The 13,322-nt window shown below is 36.5% G+C and overlaps 1 protein-coding gene across 4 annotated transcripts in view; it reads right to left on the reverse strand.

The window, feature by feature from the left end:
* ZNF280C (zinc finger protein 280C) overlaps positions 1-13,013 on the reverse strand; it is a 66,060-nt gene extending 53,047 nt beyond the window's left edge. Inside the window, exons 1-4 of one of the 4 annotated variants that reach the window (XM_059157416.1) lie at positions 12,865-13,013; positions 9,850-10,002; positions 4,373-4,416; positions 4,208-4,254 (exon numbers count right to left, since the gene is read on the reverse strand). In XM_059157416.1, the coding sequence (XP_059013399.1) occupies positions 4,208-4,238 (31 nt within the window). In that variant the 5' untranslated portion in view covers positions 4,239-4,254; positions 4,373-4,416; positions 9,850-10,002; positions 12,865-13,013. Of the gene's footprint in view, positions 1-4,207; positions 4,262-4,372; positions 4,417-9,849; positions 10,003-12,864 lie in introns of all 4 variants that reach the window. The other 3 variants (XM_059157414.1, XM_059157415.1, XM_059157413.1) reach the window with 3 other exon arrangements.
* Between the last annotated feature and the right edge of the window lie 309 nt (positions 13,014-13,322).

Raw genomic sequence — 13,322 nt, forward strand, 5'->3', positions numbered from 1 at the left:
CTAAAGGACATAAATGTCCAGATTGAAAAGTACTTCCAGGACCCAGCACAAAAATCAAGAAAAAATCTACAGTAGAGGAATATTTCATGAGACTTGAGAATGTTGGGAGAGGAAAACTAACCTAAAATCAGCAAGAGAGACAGAGATAGAGAGATAGAGAGTCAGAATAATGCTTTCAAAAGTATTAGTGAAAATAATTTTCATTTTAGAATTCTATACCCCCCAGCCAAGGTTTTTTCTTTCTTTTTTTTTTAAGAATTTATTTATTTATTTGACAGAGAGAGAGAGAGAGAGAGATCACAAGTAGGTGGGGAGGTAGGCAGAGAGAGAGAGAGGAGGAAGCAGGCTCCCTGCTAAGCAGAGAGCCCGATGCGGGGCTAGATTGCAGGACCCTGAGATCATGACCTGAGCCGTAGGCAGAGGCTTTAACCCACTGAGCCACCCTGATGCCCCCAGCCAAGGTTTTCATCAAGCATGAAGTACATATTCTTTCATCAAAAATAAAGATCACCAACATCATGCAAAATTTACCCCATTCACTCTTTCATTCTTAGGAAGAATCCACCAAAATATGGGACTTAAGAAGGAGGAAGATACAGAATGCAGAAAACATGACATTCAATACAATAAAAAGACCAAGGAAGGTCCCAGGATAATAGCTGTTCAATAGGTCTAGATAATCAGCCAGAGCAGAGCAAGAGAACATTACTCCCAGGAGAAATGTCTCCAGGAGATCACAGACAGACAGACAGACAGACACACACAGACATACAGACACACACACATTCAAAAATTAAAATGTTAGATTATCTGACAAGTTTTACCATGTAGAAAAATTGAGTAAAGAGGCTACAGAAGGGTGTAAGAAGACTTGGCTATAGGCTTTAATAAAATTTAGCAAATTTAGTCAACATAAAATAAAATTTTTTAGTCAATAAAAAATAAAATAAAATTTAGCAAATTTTTAAAAAATTAAAAGTCTAAATATCTGGGTATACACAAAAAAGAGAAAAAGGAGATGTATTCATATTAACAACATAGTACTATACTCATCAGTGAACAATACTTATTATGGTCATTATAATAAAAACACTTAATATGATTTAAAACTGAGAAATAAATGCAGTGGGAGATGCGTGGAGGGAGGCGTAAGCGTAAGAAAACTAAAATCATCATTTTCTGTTGATAGAAAAATTATTAGATAATGGCAAAAAAATGATGACTTACAGCAGTATGTGTATATGTTTTAAAAAAAGATATATGGAGGGGTACCTGGGTGGCTCAATTGGTTGAGCATCTGCCCCTGGCACAGGTTGTGATCCCAGGGTCCTGGAATCGAGCCCCACATCAGGCCCCCCTGTTCAGTGGGTAGTCTGCTTCTCCCTCTGCCTCCCCCCCTCTCCCCGCTTGTGCTCACTCTCTCAAATAAATAAAATCTTTTTTATAAGATTTAATTTATTTATTTGACAGAGATCACAAGTAGGCAGAGAGGCAGGCAGAGACAGAGAGAGGGAAGCAAGCTCCCTGCCAAGCAGAGAACCTGACATGGGGCTTGATTCCAGGACCCTGAGAAGATGACCTGAGTCGAAGGCAGAGGCTCAACCCACTGAGCCACCCAGATACCCCTCAAATAAATAAAATCTTAAAAAAAAATTTATTTAGAAATATGAAAATAATTATTAGAAAAGAAAACTAAACTACTGAAAGTGAATTCCTTGCAAAAACAGGGAGTAACAGGCCCAGAACACATGCATACCACTCTCTCTCACTCTTATGCTTCAAATAACTGTGGTTATGCAACTTTATAACTTTCAGATTATTTTTTTAAACTATGCATGTATTGTTCTGCTTTTAAAAAAGCATTGCGGGGGGACGCCTGGGTGGCTCAGTTGGTTGGACGACTGCCTTCAGCTCAGGTCTTGATCCCGGAGTCCCGGGATCGAGTCCCACATCAGGCTCCCAGCTCCATAGGGAGTCTGCTTCTCCCTCTGACCTTCTCCTCGCTCATGCTCTCTCTCACTGTCTCTCTCTCTCAAATAAAATAAATAAAATCTTAAAAAAAAAAAAAAGCATTGTGGGGGGGCTGGTGCCTGAGTGGCTAGTTGGTTAGGCACCTGCCTTCAGCTCAGGTCATGATCCCAGGGTCCTGGGATTGAACCCGAGGTCAGGTTCCCTGCTCACTGGGGAGTCTGTTTCTCCCTCTCCCTTTGCCCCTTTCCCACTTGTGCTCACACATTCTTTCTCTCTACAATAAATAGAATCTTCAAAAAGTATTAAGGTAGCCCCTAAATTAATATACTAGCAATGGGAATGGATACAAGTGGTACTCGATACGTGGAGTGAGATGTGGATGGAGGAACAACTAAAACAAAACAAAACAAAATAACAATTCCAGGATTCTGGCTTAGAAAATAATCATCTGTTTTTTTTAGACAATAGCATCTTTATTTTTTAAATGCAATCATTTCTAAAGGTAATTTTACTAGATTAAATGCCATTTAACAATGATTTGGGGATGGCTTACAAAAGAAACACCATAACAAATAGGCAACTATTCTTTAAAATTATTTAAATTTAATTTTGTCTATATAGGGATGCCAAAATAATTTCTTGCCATAATGCTGTTTAGTGGTCTACTGATGAGTAGACATAAAACAAAACAAAACAAAAAACTTTTCACCCTTCCAAATGTAACCAGTTTATGAACTTTCTTTTCTAACTTTGCTTCAAAAACACATATACAGAATGGTCTAAGTCAAATAATTAAGAGAGTAACTCACAGTTTAACATTTGCATATTCTGAATACCTGAAGACACCATCCTCATTGTATCCCCTGGAGACTTTCTTTGTAGTGTTTACTCTATCTAAAATATTCTTCCCCCTTACCGTATACTGTCCACATTATTCAAGTATGGTAGGAGCATGGACTTGGCATCAAATTGAATAGTTCAAATCTTTATTGCACCGTTTCTAATCATGTGACTCTAGAGAAATTACTTGGATCTTGTTTTCTCACCTCTAATCTAGGTACAATATTTACCTAATAGAAGTGGCAACGTAGACTGAGAAAAATGTCATATAAGGTACCTAACCTAACCTCCAGCAAATACTCAACAAAATCTTAATTCCCAACTTGGTTCAGTTACAACTACCTCAATAAACCAGTAGACCATATTTTTCTTCCTCCTTTTACTACTTTGGTATTCTATGCAACTCAGTTCAAGATTTACTATATATGATTTCAAACTGCTCACTATTTCTTAATATGTATTTTTTTAAGTCAGCTCCACACCTAATGTGGAGTTTGAGCTCATGACCCTGAGACTGAGTCAGATGCTCTACCCACTGAGATACCCAGGCACCCCTCTTAATGTTTATTTCTTTACTGTACATGTCTAACTCCAAAGTAAGATCCAAAGTCAGAGTGAAGAACTTATTTTCTTCTTCTTTTGTATCTCCTCCTATACAGAGTAGTCTACTGGATAAGCATCAGCACTTAACATGATAAACCATGAATTAAGAAACAAGGCAGTGAGGCAATGCCAAATTTTATAAAAAATGAGGGACACTCATGTATACAGATAATAAAAAAATAATTTGTATCCCTGTTGATACCATATCTGACCCATAGATCTTCCTCATTCTTTTTAACAAGGTACTATCATTGTCAATATATTCAAGTAAGATTGTTGAGTAAAAAATTTTTTAAAGGCACCTAATAGCATATATAGTATGGTCTTACTTAGAAATTTTTTGACTATGCATAGAAAAAAGTTTGTTGGTGGGGGTACAGATAACTGGGTGATGGGCATTAAGAATCACATGATGTGATGAGCACTGGGTGTTACACTGAACCGATGAATCACTGAACACTATATCAAAAACCAATGACGTACTCTACCTTGACTAATTAAATTTAAATTTTAAAAAAAGAATAAAAAGAAGAAAAATTTGTGATTATATACACCAAACCAGTAACAGTAGTTATCTCTGGAGATCAGGAAGAAACACTTCATTCTACATTACTGAGATTTTTATTGTATATTCTTCTTTTTTACTACAAGCAAGTATTAACTTAGTTTTTTTTTTTAATTAAGTGTTATTTTTAAATATACATACTTCTGTTTCTTTTACCTTTTCTCATGAGGCAAGGTCATCAGTACAAAAGTCATGCATACTAGTACCATTTGCAGCAGCAGTACTTACTTTTTGATTGAAAAGGGCTGTCGTCATCCATCAAGTTGCAGAGTCACCTAGGCACTAACAAATGACAGCAATCAATTTTATGAGTTACTTTAACACCAAATATTGAAATGTGAAACTTGGGATTCAGAAATCTTCCGGTTCTAATTTTGATCTCAGCAAACTCACCATATGACTCCAGAGAAGAGCAAATTAAGTCTTAATTTTCTGCCCTATAAAATAAAGATACTACTATTAGGGTGGATTTGTTAAAAGTATTCATATTTAATCATTTTCTCCTACAAAAAGCTTATCTTTTGAGTTTGATATGTTTGATACACATATGCTAATAACTTCACCTAATTGTAAATGAAAATGTAGTAAATAAAATGCTGAATGTATTAAGCATTTATTATTTGAAGAAGTCTGATGGATTATTAAATTACAAATAAGTTTTGAAAAGCACCTCTGTGTAAATATGAGTAATCACCCTGTACTACATGTTTTAGTCAATCTCAATTTTGACATGCTAAATGACATTACTCTTTAACCATGACTTATTATCCATATTTCAGAAATAAATGTAATTATTACAAGAAAAACACATATAAAAGACTTCTGGTTTATGTATTTTTATTTCTTATTAACACTAACTGTAAGGAATAGAAAATTAATTGGATAAACTTCATCATAGATTAATTCATTAAAAAATAATTACTCATTGAAGTGATATGCTCAGTTTTAGAAGGAAAAATTAAGATGAATAATTCACAGTCCTTGCATTCAGATGGTTGCAGTCTAATATATCTACAGTTCTTTGGGCTTTTAAAAAAAAGCTGTTGTATTAAACATTATCAAAAATTGTTTTTTGAATTGCTTTCTTTAAAGCAGGAATTTGTGTTCTGAATTCTCATACATGCATATTCTTTACATTCAAAATAAATGTGCTTTAAAAAATTATTTCAGTTATAAAACAAAAATGTAAAAAATTAGTCATCAGAAATCTAAAGTATTAGGATGAACAGAGCTGAGTCTTCACATTTGTCTTTATTTTCAGACTGATAAAAGCAAGCTTTCTTGCTTTTTTCTATTCCAAATTATTTGGGCTGAAGTAGACCAAAGGAAAAAAACCTATTTTAACTCCAGAAGATGTTATTGGTATGAATGTTTGAATTACTATCATAAGGGTCTCAAGTGAATTCTGTACTTAAGTAAATTTCCCCAGTTCTGTCTGAGGTTTGACTATTCAAATCTCTTTTTACTCAATTATTTGAACAGAAATCTAAACCAAATTAAGGTAATGCATATGTCAATTAGATAAATACATGTCAATTCCTGCTTAGCATTAAAGACCTACTGCTACCAGGAACACAATTTTTTTAAAGAGTCACAACTACATAGCCTATGGAGACTCAGGTATAACACTTTTATTAAATGCTCATAAAAATATCTACTAGCACAAATAGTCTAAAATCATTATGAAACATAAAAGAAGTTTAATAAACAACTCATATTCACTGTCTATGACTGCAGAGATGGATTTTGAGGCCTGTAACAGCCACCAAGGAACTGCAATTGGTAGTTACAAACACTCCAAAAAGTCAGAAATCCCCAGATGCCATTAGAACCATAACTTCATCTAAAGCTGCACAATCCAATAAAGTATTCAAGCCCTCCAAAACTATCACCACACATACAAAAAAATCTCTCAAGTCATAATTTCAGAGTTTTGGTGACAGTGCAAGGAATTATATGGGAGATTTAAGTAATCTCTCAAAGAAATGGAATACACAGCAAAAGGTGCAGTGAGGATCTTAGAGCTTCCATAATATCAGCTCCAGAGGGTCTCTAGGTTCTGCAACTCAGAGCTGGCACCAAGATAGGCATATCTGCAAAATAGGCAAAGAACTCTCCACACTTCAGCTGTTGACTCAGGTAGGAATACTATGTCCATATTTAATACACTGTTCCTATGGGGGAAAAATGAATTCTAAGTAACTAACAAAAGACCTCTTGGAATATAATCCAGTTTTTGGAGACTGCCTGTATAAATGGTTATAATTACTATTTAGATATTTTTGGCTTCAGTTTCTATATACTTAAAATTCACCTACCTTTTAAGAGTTCAAATCTACAAAACTTTCAAAAAACGTTAATAGATTAAAATAGTTAAGTGGTAAATTGTATATTATGTGCATTTCATGCCTACTAGGATGGCTGTAATCAAAAAGGCAGATAATAACAAGTGTTGGCAAGGATATGGAGAAATTGGAACCCTCATACACTGCTGGTGGGAATATGAAATGGTGCAGACACTGTGGAAAATACTTTGGCAGTCACTCACAAAGTTAAACATAGTTACCATATGACACAGAAATTCCACTCCAAGTAAGAGAATTGAAAACATATGCCCATACAAAAACTTGTACACCGGAATGTGTGTAGCAGCATTATTTATAATAGCCAAAAAGTGGAAACAACCCACACACCCAACTGATGAATGGATAAACAAAATATGATATACTTATACAATGGAATAATATTCAGTCATAAAAGGAATAAAATACTCATATATAGCATAGGTGAACCTTGAAACATACTAAGTGAAAGAAGCCAGTCAAAAAGACCATGTATTGCATGACTGCATTTACATGAAATGTCAAGAAATGGCAAATTCATAAAGACAGAAAGTACAGTAGTGGCTGCTTAGGGCTGGGACTGTTGGGGGGGAAGTGGGGAGTGACTCCTAGTGGATATGGGGTTTCTTTTGGGAATTGACCATGGTGATGGTTACATGCCACTGTGAATATACTAAAACCATTAAACTGTATACTTCATATGGCTGAATTAGAGGTTATGTGAATTTTTAAAGATTTATTTATTTTAGAGAGGGAGTGTGGGAGCTGGGGGGAGAGGGGCAGAGAGAGAGGGAGAGAGAGATAATCTCAATCAGACTCCCCACTGAGCATGGAGCCCAATGCTGGGCTCGATCCCAGGATCCTGAGATCATAACCTGAGCTGAAATCAAGTCAGAAGCCTAAACCAACTGAGCCACCCAGGGGCCCCTATTACGTGAATTTTATCTTAATAAAGTTAATAAACTTAATAAAGTTAAGAAAATAATATGCTGGTAGGATATAAGCCTGGCAGTGATGGAGTCACTATGTGGAGAAAGAAATGTCCAAGAGAGAAACCAACAAAGAAAATAGAAAAGCTGTAAGATTCTGGAGTAGAGAAAGAGAGGGCAAGGTAGGGAGATATTCAAATTCTGATAATACCATTTAAATACCTGAAGCTAGCCATTCTTGAAGTAAATTAACTATTAGACTTTTCAGTTAACAGGAGAAATAATTGGGCACCTGGGTGGCTCAGTTGGTTAAGCGTCTGCTTTTGGCTCAGGTCATGATCCCAGGGTCCTGGGATGGAGCCCCACATTGGGCTCCGTGATCAGCAGGAAGCCTGCTTCTCCCTCTCCCACTCCCCCTGCTTGTGTTCCTTCTCTCTGTGTCTCTGTCAAATAAATAAATAAAATCTTTAAAAAATTTTTTAAAAAGAGAAGGAATAATTGTTCATTTTTGGTTTTATCTACCTTGAGCAAGGTTTCTAGTACTTGCATTCGAGAGTAATAACACACTTACCAGTGGCTTATTACCCCCATATTTTTCAAACTAATAGACCTCTGGGGAAAAGATATATTGTAGATGGTGCAAGAGAGCTCTATCTAAAGCAATATATTGTTTTGCTATCTAAAAACTTCCAAATATACAATACAATCTTATTAACTGTAATCAACATGATATACATTGCATCTCCAGGGCTTATATTGCTGGAAGTTTGTAACTTTGGGCCATCTTCACCAAATTCGCCCATCCCTAATCCCCAGCTCTGGCAACCACAAATGTGTTCTCTGTATCTGTAAGTTCCTTTTTTTTTTTTTCTTAAAGATTCCATATATGAGATCCTACAGTATTTGTCTTTGTATGATTTATTTCACTTAGCATAAAGCCCTCAAGGTCCATGCATGTCATGAATGGCAGGATTTCCTTCCTCTTTATGGCTGAATAAGAGTCCCTTTTATATTTATATACCAAATTTTCTTTATTCATTCATCGAATGATGGACACTTTGATTGTTTCCATATCTTGGCTATTGTAAAAAAAAATGCTGCAATGAACATGAGGATGCAAACATAATTTTGAGTTAGTGTTTTCATTTCCTTCAGATAAACAGGCAGAAGAGGAAACTGTTGGATCACATCAGTACTGCTGTTTTTGTCTGTCTTTACTACTGCATTTTCATCAAGTACTATCACTTTTACTGCTGCTGGTTAATAACAAACTAAAGAACATAGGAAGACAATATCTAAACGATGCATCTTCACTAAATTGACAAATGATAGTATGGCTAGCTATAAAAATGATGGTTTTTAAAAGATTCAAATAGAAAAATCTTGCCATTGTTTAGATAGGTATGAAAATGCAATAAAAGTAGGCAGTGATTTTGTTTCATCAAAAGGTATTATTCACTCAATATATTAGAAAGTTGATTCAAATAGCATCAATTTGATTATATTTTTATGATTGAGTAAGAGCTCTAGAAATACTTTAAACATTTTAAGTAGGAAGATGTTTATGAAAATGTTTTCTTATAACAGAAATTAATTGCTACAGTACTCAAATGCAAGAAACACTGCATTACACCTTGAATCCTTAGACAATTACATTGACATCTAAATAATTCAAACTCTCAAAACAGGTTTTGGGAACAAATCACATATAATTTAGAAGGAAAACCTAGGCTCACCATTTCGTTTCTTTGTTTATTATGGGAATTACTTTTTTGAAAGTCTGAACACATGAAGTCCTGGCATATTTTGAGAAGATATTTCTTTAATAACTCTATTTTCCCCTTATTTTATTTAGGTTTTCAATTTTTTTCTCTGTCGACGTCCAGATTTCATCTATTTGTGGAAAGTAGCTAGTTGGCACTATGACTAACGTTCATTAGAATAATACTTTGCAAAGACTGCTTATATTTTAAAACATTTTCTTTTATGTTAGTTTTTTGGGTGGGGTGCTATAAAATTTACTTTCTGCAAAGTAATTTTTATATCATAGTCAAGGTAAAGAATTTACCTACAAGAATATGTTTTTGTTGCACATTATATATAAAAGGCATAATCTGCAGAAAAGACAAATTGGCTTTTCAAAGCCAAATTAATTATAAATATTTTATATAAGTTTCATAAGATACTCATAAACACTAATAACTAAAGTAACCTCAAGAAGTATTATTAATTACTTCACATTTTATAGGAATAAAACTTATCCAATACGGAAAATGTCAAGTAAGAGTAGAGTATGATGATGAAAACACATGACATAGTGGCTGAGTAACTGGGAATTTTGAATCTACCATTTTCTGATTGCCAAACCTATAGGATGTTTAATCAACCTTTCTGAGCTTAGTTTTACTACCTATAAAGTAAAAACAGCAGTATCTTCCTTGCAGCACTTTTAGGAAGATTAAATAAAGCACAAGAAAAATTATTCACATTATTTTATTCAACTTTTCCTTCTTTACTGGAACTCGTATTACAAGTTGATGAATATAAACATTAAAAGAAAACGAAATTCGAGTTCATATAAAGAACTGTTAAAGGGTACCTGGTGGCTCAGTTGATTGAGCGACTGCCTTCAGCTCAGATCATGATCCCTGAATCCTGGGATCAAGTCCCATATCAGGCTTCTAGCTCCTCTGGAAGTCTTCTTCTCCCTCGGACCTCCCCTCTCATGCGCTCCCACTCTGTCTCTCTCTCTCTCAAATAAATAAATAAAATCTTAAAAAAAACCCAACGAACTGTTAAGATACTGTCACCAATAACGTATACTAGATCAGTAGTTCTCAAGTTTTTTGGTCTCAGGATGTCTCAGGACCTCTTTGCATTCTTAAAACTTGAAGACACCCCCCCAAAAAAAACCAACCAACCAAACAAAAAAAACCTTGAAGACTCAAATGAGCTTGCTTATATAGATTATATCTATTGATACTTACCGTATTAGAAATTGAAAATGAGAAAAAATTAAATATGTATTAATTTATCTAAAGTAGTAATAAGCCCATTGCATGTTCATATAAATATTTTTAATGAAAATAACTATTCTAAAATAAAAAATTTAATGAAAAAAGTGGCACTGATATACATTTTGTAAATGTCTTTAATATCTGTTTAATAAAAGATAGCTGCATTCTTTTATCAGCTTCCGAAATTTATCTTTTCCAAATATACACAAAGACGTACACCATGTTTCAATCCTTATTAAATTTTTAATAAAGTTGATTTTTTTTTATGAATATTATTTGTAAAAGGACTTAAAATATAAAAAATAAAATAAAAATGGTCCACTTTATCTAGATGATAGTGATCACTATTTTCCTTGACATATTGTGGGTTAATAAAACCACTCCTTAAAAGAAAACTGCTTTGCAGAGAATGAATCAAAAACACATTTTGATACAAATTACGGAGTAAACCACATCTTCCTGAGTCATTATTTAAAAACTTATGAAAACCAAACATTTTCAAGTCCCTCTCTGAAGCGGGAGGACAGAAAAAATATTCAGGGTAATATATTTAATTAGTGAATATATCATAAATATCTCTGTTCTTTGAAAAGTTACTTTTGAAATAACAAACTGTTTTCAATATGTTTCCTATATCCAGTCACTAAAACTATGGATTACTTTCTATTCACAAAACACACTTTTCATCTAAATATTTTTCCTGTGCAATCAGTGTAACAGCAGCAACAACAATTTTTTTTTTTGGTATGGTTCTAAATGTCCTCTTGAATAAAGAAAACAAAGAGAAGCAAGAATACTTAATTATATACTCTTTCCACTTAACTCTTCTTTTTTACTAAGAAAGCTGGTGCTGGGTAGTAAAACACTGGGCTGAAGAAATCAGACTGGTGTAGAAAACTTAAGTGAGGAAAATGGGTTAACAGGGAAGCTGAAATTTGGAGCCCTTCAACATCACAACTTTTTCTGATGGAAAACTGTGCTAGTGGAAGAATGGGCTATTCTTCAACATTTCAACCTGGCTGGAAATAATAATATCATTTAAATACTAAAAAGTTGAAAAGATATGAAGATCTTAAAATGAAAATATAAAGGAAAGGGGAATTGAAGAATATCTTTTTTTTAAGGTAAAGTGTCATTGCTTATTCTCTCTGACCACCTCATTCCCAAGAGAATTGGGGCATGCATGATACAGTGAACTGAGCATTGGAGAAGTCAGAAGATCTAGGTTCAAGAACTGGTTCTATCACTTCCTAACCAAGTGGCCTCAGGGAAAGTCTTCTCCTCGAGGCTGTCTTCTCACCTTCTAAACAGTTCTACCAACACTCCACAGCTCACCTCAAAAGGAACGATTATCAATGAATATACAAATGAAAAACGCAATTATAGTGGAATTTGTACCGATGTTAAAGCACCACGGCACACAGCCCTAACTTAATTTTATATGCAAACCAGTTCCTTCATAAACCCAAGTGAAGTTTCTGCTTAAGTAGACAGCTTGAGTTTTTACAGTAACCCCCCAAACAGGACATCTCACAAATGCTAAGAGAGTTCTGTAGTTTGAAACTCTATTTCTTGGTTTCAATTTTATTTTTAATGGCACAAAACCACATTAAAATTCAGTCCACACTTGAAAACAATAAAGGCAAAATTTAAGTTCACAGATTAAAAAAAAAACCAAACTAAAAAATCTTTGCAAACAAAGACAATCCTTTGGATGAAGATCTCCTGTGCTTGAAGAAGCTGGCTCACTTGACATTTTCTTCTATGATTTCTCCTTTAAAAAACACTTATACTGAGATAACAAGAGGAACTCCCTGTGTCTAGAAAAGGATAAAACCCCCAAATGAAATAATTTTTCCATCTCAGAAAAACGCGCAAAGCTCACTGTTAAAAATTTGTGCATCTAACTCCATGTTTCTCCTTAGAGCTCCTCTCTCCTAGACAATAACTGAATGGAGCACGATTTCTACAACGAGCAGCACAGTCCCTTTGGCAAGAACAAGGGTATCAGCACTGAATGACCAGTAATCTGGATGGGGGAACCGGGACTGAAAAGAGGGGCCCAAGGGGCCCAGAAACCAGAAAGTTCGGAACCTTCTCTGGTCTCTTAAGACCGAAGAGACTTGAGGGTGGGCGGGTCTCTCCAAACATTGGTATCAAATATACAAAAGACCAAAGGGAGTTGCCTCCAGAAAGAAAAGCCAAAACCAGGCTAAGGACTGACAGACACGCAGGCCCTGAGTGGTGAGGAGGCAGCGGCGGCAGCCCGCCGGGCCAACGGCCTGAGAAGGCCCCCAAATCCTGAGAGGGCCGCCAAACCCTGCCGCCGAGCAGCTACCTTCCGAGATTCTCCTCCCCCCCGCCCCCGCCCCGCCGGGGCTGGCTCAAGATGGTGGCCCACCCGCCACCGCGCCAAGTTCGTCCCCTCCCCCGCTCCCTGGGCGATCCTAGCAACACACGCCGGCATCCGGACCCTCAACCTGCCCCCCTCAGAGCCAAGCCGGCGCCGCCACCCTCAGAGCTATGCCGCCACAGCCTTGTGGCAGAGCCGCTGCCGGCTTCAGCAAGAATCAGGCGGGGGCGGGGGGATCACTTACCGTGAGCAGAGCAGGTCGCCGTGACTGGGACTCGAAGGAGGAGGAGAAAGAGGAGGAGGAAAGGGAGGAGCGCGAAGACGCTAGGCGGCGGCCACAGAAATAGTGGCGGCTGCGGCGACTCCCAGCGCGGAATGAGCGCCTCAGACCAAGGCAAAAGTATATAACTACGCGCACTGCCTCATGGGTAGACGCCAACTCCTCCCCGCCCCTGCACATCCGGGTTTCTTTTCTAACCGACGACGGAGGGCGGTGCGGCCATGTGCATGGTCTTACACTTTCTCGAAGGCAGAGGCACTCTGGCTGTGCGCTCTGGGCCACCGGCCGTAGGGGGAGGGCCAGGGTAAGGGTCTCACGCTGATGCGGATCTCCTTAGTGAATTCATTGTTCAACCTGAGTTGCAATCTTGAAATTTGGCCTGCATACCATGAAAATGTGAATTCCAGGTCTTCCTTGTGTGT

The sequence above is a fragment of the Mustela lutreola genome, chromosome X, assembly GCF_030435805.1.
Source record: "Mustela lutreola isolate mMusLut2 chromosome X, mMusLut2.pri, whole genome shotgun sequence".
NCBI classification, from domain to species: Eukaryota; Metazoa; Chordata; class Mammalia; order Carnivora; family Mustelidae; genus Mustela; species Mustela lutreola.